Raw genomic sequence first — 8,947 nt, 5'->3', positions numbered from 1 at the left:
TTGATAAAAAATTATACATTTTACCAGTTACATGTTCATTATTTGTACATAGTTCAACTTTAAATTTTGTTTTCTGCTCAATTCCAAATATCTTATTATTCATATATGCATATGGACATTGACTGTGTGCCATTGAAAACTAAACCCTTCTCAGAAAATTGCTCTTTTGGTTTCAACTTATATTCTCCACGTTGCTGTTCTTTTGATAAGTTAACAATTTTTCTTTACCAACTATTTCTTTCGTATAAAATGCTTCTTGTGCTGAGAACCCATAAAAGTATTTGGTACAATCTGGATTTATATCTATTCCATATTCTCAAAATGAGACTTCTAATATAGTGTTTCTTGAAGTCTATATTAACCTTATCACTACAGAAAACAATGCCATCAAAACCTCAGATTGTTCCCTTCTAATTCTAAAATATAATTTTCAGACCACAAGAAACCTTAACCCCAACTATCTGTTTACTTAGGTAAGATTCCACTTGAAACAGAGAGTCCAGTTTTATATTCAGAGAAACAGAAATGGGTTCATTTCAAAGGGGAAAAAACGATAGCCAAGAGATGGGAAACTATTGAATGGGGAAAAATTGAACACAGTTTAGCTTAGAGAAAAGATGACTGAGAAGAGATACCATAACACTCTTCAAATACTTGAAACGACATCATATAAAAGAAGCTCAGAGACAGGATTTGTTATCTTTGATTGCAGAGCACAAGACAGAGAAAAGTGGATTTAAGTTACAGGGAGGCAAATTCTGATTAAACGTTGGGAAAAACACACCCTAATAGTAAGATTGACAGTGGACTCAAGTATTTGGAATTGATAGGCTCCCCTTCATTGAATTTGTTCATATGGAGTAAAGATGCTCCTAGACTCTTTAGGACTGGGGTCTCCAACCTTGGCAACTTTAAGACTTGTGGACTTCAACTCCCAGAATTCCAAAGTGGCTGAGGAATTCTAGGAGTTGAAGTCCACAAGTTTTAAAGTTACCAAGGTTGGAGACCCCTGCTTTAGGGTGCTTTAATGAGGATTCCTGTCCAAAGCAAGGTGTTGGAATTGATGACCTAAAAGCGCCTTACTGGGCGTTGCAGGTGTAACGCCGCGGTTGCTAGGAGAATTGACTGGGGAATTCTGGAAGTTGAAGTCACACACATATTAAAGTTAACCTGCTTTAGAAATAGTGGCCTAAATGACATGTTCCAATTCCGCAACAGCAAACCTTTTTATAACAATCGCATTATTAGTTTGGGAAGAGTTGTATTTTTTTTAATAGGAACATCATGTACGTTCTGAGTATTACATTCTTCTTTAAATTCCATGGGGCAAGACTGCGAGTGAAAAAGAACAAACATCTATTCCGGTTGCTCGTTGTTACCGAATCACAAATCGCCATTTGCTCCCAAGATCCGCATATGCAGTTCTTACTTCCCGATCTCCTTGGAATGGGGTGGGAAATGCAACTACAACTTCCCCAGGTGCTTTTTAAATAAGATTACTACTGTATCTGTGTCGCCTGGTCTCGATCGCGGCGCATGCGTGCTGGGTCTACCCGAAGGCAAGGTACATCGACGTAGCGAAGTCCCACCCACCGCCGGTAGAGCGTCCAAGACCCAGCCCGAGGCTCCTCTCTTTTCTAGTGATGGAAGCGCTCCGGGCTGCGGGACGAGCGGTGCTCCGGAGTCCCAGCCTCGCCCGCCACCGCTTGGGCGTTGCCCGCCTCCGTCGCCACAGACAAGGTTAGTGCCAGAAAAGCGCCTTACTGGGCGTTGCAGGTGTAGCGCCGCGGTTGCTAGGAGACAGCAGGACGCGCAGCGAAGCTGCTGCTCCTCCTTCCCCCACGGCCGCTCTGCCTTGCTTCCCTTCTCGTGGGACACTCGGGGACTCTTAGCCGCGCGCATGTAGCGCCTGCCCCGGCGACGCCAATGTCCACGGGACTGGAAGGGCGGGGAACGTTGCTAGGTGGAGACTGGAGTTGTGTGTGTGTCGGGGGGGTGGGAGGGAGCGCTGCTTTTTTCTGGAGCGCGAAATTAATTAGTGGCGCTCCATCCTCCCCAGCTGAGCTGCAGCCCCGAGGGAAGGAGATTGTAGGGAGGAGGCGTTTTACTCCCCCCTTCCCTTAATCCACCTGAATGGAAGAACCAAAGCAGACTCCTCCCCAACACAGTGGGGCTAACCCTGTGCTGGGGATTCAGATCCTATTCGATATTTGGTACCCTGGGCTGGATAGCTGGGCTACTCAATGTTGTACCAGGTTTGTACAACACCATCCCGGTCAGGACTTAACTGATGCTTTTGCACAGTAGGCACGGTTTGGTTAGCTTTGATTTCAGGTCACTTTCCCTTCTGATCTACAACAGCTTTCGTTTTTAAACAAAACAACAGTTTAATACTAATATATAACCTACTTTATTATCTTGTCATGTTTGCGACTTTAACACCCAAAAGGCACTAATATTTGTTGCTGGATAAACTAAACAGTGGAATAAATGGCATCCTTCCAATATTTCATCAAGGCTGACTTTGGTGCCTATCTTGCACCAATGAAAAGATTTTTTTTAGAGTTGAACCAAACTGAGTGGAGTGACAGATGAAGGAAGTAGGAGCAAAGGCAGGAAGTTTTTTCTTAGATGCTTTCCACTTTTTAAAACTGATGATAGTGCTTCCATCTGCGGGTGGTAGTTATACCTGATTGAGCCTCTTCATCTGCTCTATATCTTCATAGTGAGAGGGACAGTAGAAAATGGGCCTCCAAGTAGTGGAAACGTAGAGACACAGCCCCTAAAACGCTTTTGATTTGGTCCAGCTATTAGTTATTTCCAACCAGAGATGTTCACAAAGTGGATATGTACAGATGTCAAAAGCAGCATGTGTTGATGTGCTGTGAGCTTCATCCATTTTGTCTGTGCATAATGTTGGAAGTTAGACCTTGCAACCTGAGACTACTTTTGTTATTTTCAGGGAAATGGTGGATTCTACAGAAGCCTTCAGTTCCAACTGGACATGATTTCTGGAAGAAATATATAATTGTTTTTCTGTTTGCAGCCCCATCTGCATATGAGGAAGATTGAAGGGTCCAAATGTTTGCAAAACCCGGAAAGTCTCTAGAGAAAGCTTCTGTATTTTATATGTAGAGTCGTGATAAAATACCTGCTGCTACTGAGAGGTTGGCATGGCATTGCTTTTTCTTCCATCTCATCTAATAAATTATTTTTGCCTTGCTTTGCAGAACTCCCAGAATCCTGGGCTGACATGCGTGAACCCCTCTTGGAGGGCATGAGTTTTTCCCTGAAGTACCTAGGCATGACATTGGTGGAGAAACCCAAAGGAGAGGACATGGCAGCAGCTGCCATCCACCGGATCATTGCCATGGTAAAAGCTGTATTTCTCTTCTTATCATGTTCTTCTTGTAATACAGGCTTGCAGAATTACAAAGACTTTTATGTCTCAGGACTTCATAAACAAGCAGTGCTCAGAGGTGGGATGATTAAAGCTTGACTCTTCAGACTGTGAAGGAGAAAATGGGTGGCAGCTCCCATTCTTTTTATCAGCTTTGTAGACTGCTGTTTTGATGTTTTAAATTCTTTATAAGTTTAGAGGTAAAATACTAGCTATTTTAGCTAAACGGATCTGTATTCACATATAATGTATGAATAGAATTTGAAGGGTAGCAGTGAATACCGGAAATCCTCGACTTACGATCATAATTTAATTTACTTTTGTTTCAATGTAGATGTATTTCTATATCTGTCAGCTGCCCAGAATTATCTTCTGGTAAGATGGGCAGCCAATGCATTTTATAAATAAATAATTGAGCCTGTAACTAAGTTGTGATAATGGTAAAGTGGGTCACTGCATGATTGCGCCCTGTTTTATGTTTTTTGTGGTACTTGTTAAGCAACCATGGTGGTTGTAAAGCAAACAAAATGATCATTAAGTGAAGCCATTGTTCACTATGGAGCACTTTCTGCTGGAAACATAAATTGTGGTCATGTAGCAGCAGATTGTGGCAAATGTCGGTAAATGCAGGCTGTTTGCTGAACATCCAAAATGTAGTCACATGACTGTGGTAGTGTGGGGTGGACATCAGCACTTCAAATCTGGATCACATCCTTTTTTCATGGTCCTTTGTAACTTCAAATGGTCGCTAAGGATCAGTTGCAAGTCGACTAGCTGTAAATGTAATCCACATCTGGACCTGGGCTTTGTGGATGCATTACTTCAAAACAGTTTGCTGGATTTGAATTCTGGATTTGACGCAGAAAGAGATAGTTCTATATTCACATCCACAATTGTTTCTTGATCCACTACTTCTCATTCTTAGGCTCGGGTGGGACCTAAAAAGTTTCAGAAGATGATTCTGACTGTGTCACCCAGGGGGCTCTCTTTGCAAGATGCTGAGACCAAGGAAACAATTGAAACCATCTCCATTTACAGGTATGGGTTCACACAGGAAGACTGAATTCCTGGTGGAACACTGCCGATGGAAGAGAGATGACTAAATGGTTCGTTTGTTCTAATTGTTCCTGTATGATGTATCAAGAAGCATCAGTGATTGGCTAAAGTGCAGGCAGAAGCTACATGAATCATGGCATGTTGTAGGGTATAAGAAACTAAATTGGGGCTAATTTGGAAGCTTTCCTGGGCCTGCCCAGAAGCATATCCTTTCCATTAAAAATGCATTTCTATGCAGAGGAGTTTACTGGTTGGACTTACCATCTTTCTTATTGCTAATTTAGGAAATATGCTTTTTATATCTGCATACTTGGAAATTCTTTCCCTCTCAATTTTTTCACGGGCTTTCTGCATTTCAACTTCTGTTGCTCATTTCTGCTAGGAATCCTTTGCTGTTGCAAGAAGTGACCTACTTTTTTTATGCTGAGGGCTGTATTTGATGTTGAAATGGTATAATAGGAGATGCGCTGTGAGAAGTGGGTCAAGCCAGGGCTGAAAAACAGGCAAGGCTCTACCAAAAGATTTTTAAAATCTAAGGAACCTTCTTCCACGGTATTAACCTCTACCATAGCGAAACGTAACAGGTTCAGAGTGTTACTATTTTAACATATTTTTTTAAAAAGCCACAAATACCCCTTCCCAGATGTTTGCTCCCAAGACCTCAGTAGCAATTCAAAAACGGTCTTGCAACAAACCATTGGGCCTCATGTCAGCTGTGGAAGCCAACTTTTGCTCTTGCCTAACTGGCAAATTATCCATACCCTGTCAATTCACGTGGTTCTTTCTTCCTATTCTGATTGTGTCTTCATTAGCAAATAGGTCTTACTCTGAGCCCTTTCCTGATTTTAGGCATAGACTGCCTCTACCCTTTTTGTGCAGGCTCTTAAGAAACAATCCCAAGCTTTTTCCTTTTTGCAGGATTTCCTATTGTACCACAGACAAGCTGCAGAACAAAGTCTTCGCCTATGTGGCCCAGAACCCTCAAAGCGGTGCCCTTGAATGCCATGCTTTTCTATCACCTAAGAAGAAGATTGTGAGTTCCTGTGGCTTCAGTGGGGAGGGAGGAGGATTTTATTCTCGGGCTCATCCAAATTCTGTGGTTTGCCTTGAGACAGCACCTGGATGCCGTGCCTCAGGAGGGGGAAAATTTCCATGTTGGTTTCTGCTTGACCTGCTCCTCCTGTGTATTTTCTCTTGCCATGCTTTCTCGCCAGTGGTGGGTTGCTCCTGGTTCTGTCTGGTTCTATAGAACCGGTAATAAAACCAGTGGGAGGCTCTGCCCACCCGCCCTGATGTCATCAAGGGGCTTCTGCGCATGCGCAGAAACGCACATGCGCCTGCGAGCAAAGCGAACGCACGTGCACGCTCCTGTTGCAAACCGGTAGTAAAGATAAGTAGAACCCACCCCTGTTTCTCTCCTCATCTCACTTTGTAGGCCCAGGCAGTGACTCTCACTGTGGCACAGGCCTTCCAGGTGGCCTTGGATCTCTGGCAAGCTACACAGGCAGGTATGATTGATAAATAGACATTCTTGTAGTTATAATTGTCTCTCTCCCCGCCGCTCCCATTTTGACTGAACTCCTTGCCTTTATCCAATGCAGAAGAAAGTGAGATGCAGGAGTAAGATCTGGCTAGCCTGTGAAGCTTAGATGGCTAGCCAAAGGATGGATTGTGTTGAGAGAAGGGGGACTCTAAACATCCTCAAAGGAACTTTCAGTATTATTATTATTATTATTAAGTTGGAAATGAAAATTAGTTGGAGGGTTTCTTTTTTCTTCAGGTTCCAGGGAGGAAGAAAAGCATCTTCCAAGGCCAATGTGCCCCATAGAAGCCACTTGTCAGCCAGTCAGGACACCTCTGGGCAGCCCCCCATTCAAAACAGACTTTGAGGTATTGTATGTCCTTAGCTCGTTTCCCCCTTATTTTGCATGCAATGTATTGGTTATGATGGCCAAGAAAAGTTCCCAGCTTTGGAAACAGGTGAGCACATCGGATCCATGGTCATACTCACCTCGTAGGGAGAACTGAAGAGTCCAAGTTTCATAATAATCTCTTTCTCTAGGATGAAGATGATGAGGAAGGAGATCTTAATGAAGCCTTCTCTAGGTAGGCATTTGAAGCCCATGTCAGGGTCAGGCTGGGAGGCCAGAGCTAGGATGTCTCGTGGCTGGGAAATGCGTGACTGGAATCCTCAGTGGCTGCAACACGAAGTAGCCTGGGTGGAGTAGTTTAGACCTAACATGTCTTTGTTTCCCACTTCAAAGCTGCATGGAGGAGGGGGGCTGCCCCACCACAGGTAAATAATCTCTCTGTCTAACTTTGCTGTCGCCACATTCCCAGGTTTACCTTCTATAACAATTGGGAGTAGGGAAATGTGCTAACTTTTCTGTTTTGCCATGTCCATGACGTACGTAATTGGTTTTAGTGAGAGAGCTCTAATCCCTTTTTCTGGAGTTTGTTCTTCCTTGTATTACTCATTGTATGCCCGAACTGGAAGAGGGCATTATTCCCCTCAGTCGTTTTACTGCTAACTTTGTATTTCAGATTCAGGGAGCCTTACCTTTGGGAGCTCCCCAGACACACAGTTCCACTCAGTGGCAGCCTGGGGATGCAGTCCTCCCAGCAATTGCCTGCCTCCAGGGACACTGTTCTAAATCACCTGTTGCTGCCATCACTATTCATCTCCAGCACCATTTTATTATCTGCAATGCATAAAGAACAAGGCTGATTTCCTTCTCTCCAGCCACAGACCCCCCTTGCATTGAATAACTTCGTATTGTTCAGAACTTAAAAGTCAATACCTCCTAAAAGTCAATCAAGGTGCCCAAAGTTCTCCAGGGACTTCATTGATTCTACTCAGAAACCTGTATTCTACAAGGATGCCAGAACTCCCGTGCCTGATAAAGGCAATAGATACACTTTTTATACTAGGGCATTGCCCTGAATGCAGAGGTAGGTGCTACGTAGCAAAAGCAATCAGATTTGTAATTCATTTCTTGCCTCATTGAATTGGGGTGGGGAGCCTTGTGGGTGTAGAAAAGTTCTGGCTTCTGTTTTACTTGAGAGGGTGATCCCTTGTCCCCAATTACTCATCACTGCCAAACCACAGCTTTGTAGCAAAAGATTTAATTTTTAATGTCATTTTTAAAGGTAAATAAATATTTCTACAATTGTATTTTTGGGCATTTTTTTTCCTTTCAATTGCTTCATCTTAGATCGATGGACAAGGGAGAGGGAGGTGTTGGGAAGACTGTCCCCTGGGAGTTAATTCCTGCATAATATTCCATATCACAAAGTTTGCTTCTATCCCTAAACCCAATACTTCGAGGGATGTAGTCTAGTCTCCTGGCCATTCTGATGGAAGGGCAGTATCTGGCCTTTGGCAGCGTCGTGGGTATCTTTTGATCAAGATGAAATGAAATTGTTTGGTCTTTGTTTGGTCAATCCAAGCAGAATTGATTCTTCTTCAGTGAGTTCTTTGTACAGTCCCTCTCTAATTGCTCCTCTTAGTCTTCTGAGTCTTTACAGGAGAGGAAACTTATGGGTCTTTCAGAGTCCTGATAAATCCTCTAGTCTCAGCATTGACACCTCCTCCCAGGAGGGGATCATCAAGAAATTGCATATGCTATATGTTACTGGGTATTTTGAAGCAATAAAACAATGAATGGGGTTTGTTAATGAACATCCTTATCAATTTCAAGTCATTCTCATCACTTGAGGCCAAAAAGGAGATGCTTGGTCAAGCTGTTTGGAACTAAAAGGAATGTTGTGGACCAAGCGATTCCTTCCCCCCTACATCTGCTACAATACATTTCAGTTGGACCATTTGCAGCAATTCCTAGAGAAGAGTGTGTATGCACACAAGTATGGTCATGACAATAAATATACTTTTTCTTTCCAGTTTTGAGACTTGTTTGAGGTTGAAAGCCAAAGTTCCTCCTGCCTCTTGAAAATAAAAGTTATTTGAATCTATATTAAATATATTCTAAGAATATGATCACCCATGATTGAGTAAACTGTGGTTCAGTTTCATTTTTGAGGGTTTGCTCTTCTGGTGAACCACAAACTAATCATATGACTTTGTATAAATGATTGGGATGAAATGTTGCTGCTTATTTTCGGTGTCTGTTATGTAAACAACAGTTTTATTTCTTAGGTTTTAAATTCACTAGAAATTTTTTTTCAGTGTTTTGTAGCCAAAAAAGATGACTGAAGGGCATAACAGTATGTCCATGGCTTCAATGCTATAAAAAGCAGTGTGTGATCATTCTGGGTATTATGGCAATGCAACTGTCTTAGTTTTGTCAAATATAAATGTTGATATGATGTCAAATTCCAACTCAGCTATGACCATTACCCGGAAAATTCATTAGCAGTGATAATTTGCACTCTTACCAGTGGAGAAGGTAATTCTGCCTCATTTTTCATAGGTTCCAGGATAGCCTTTTTAATGGGAAAATACCTGAATGGCACATTTTCCTGACCCTACAG

The 8,947-nt window shown here is 42.6% G+C and overlaps 1 protein-coding gene across 3 annotated transcripts; it reads left to right on the top strand.

The window, feature by feature from the left end:
- The first annotated feature begins 1,311 nt into the window (after positions 1-1,311).
- Positions 1,312-7,620, top strand: LOC131188074 (low density lipoprotein receptor adapter protein 1-like). 3 transcript variants are annotated; one of them, XM_058163054.1, is made up of 8 exons: positions 1,312-1,740; positions 3,231-3,373; positions 4,326-4,438; positions 5,375-5,489; positions 5,892-5,964; positions 6,237-6,346; positions 6,519-6,562; positions 7,001-7,620. In XM_058163054.1, exons 1-8 carry the CDS (start codon positions 1,644-1,646, stop codon positions 7,182-7,184), a joined length of 879 nt encoding a protein of 292 aa, XP_058019037.1. In that variant the 5' UTR covers positions 1,312-1,643; the 3' UTR covers positions 7,185-7,620. The 3 variants fall into 3 exon arrangements, with proteins under 3 accessions (XP_058019037.1, XP_058019039.1, XP_058019038.1); XM_058163056.1 differs by having other exon boundaries at positions 6,721-7,143; XM_058163055.1 differs by lacking the exon at positions 1,312-1,740 and adding an exon at positions 2,186-2,255.
- The last annotated feature ends 1,327 nt before the right edge of the window (positions 7,621-8,947 follow it).

Source organism: Ahaetulla prasina, chromosome 1 (assembly GCF_028640845.1).
Source record: "Ahaetulla prasina isolate Xishuangbanna chromosome 1, ASM2864084v1, whole genome shotgun sequence".
NCBI lineage: Eukaryota > Metazoa > Chordata > Lepidosauria > Squamata > Colubridae > Ahaetulla > Ahaetulla prasina.
This window is presented reverse-complemented; position numbering and strand designations above follow the sequence as displayed.

Coding starts and splice junctions, on each gene's coding strand:
- LOC131188074 (XM_058163054.1), top strand. CDS start 1,644: ATGGAAGCGCTCCGGGCTGCGGGACGAGCGGTGCTCCGGAGTCCCAGC. Junction 5,490..5,891: donor TATCACCTAAGAAGAAGATT/GTGAGTTCCTGT, acceptor CTCACTTTGTAG/GCCCAGGCAGTGACTCTCAC. Junction 5,965..6,236: donor CTGGCAAGCTACACAGGCAG/GTATGATTGATA, acceptor TTTTTTCTTCAG/GTTCCAGGGAGGAAGAAAAG.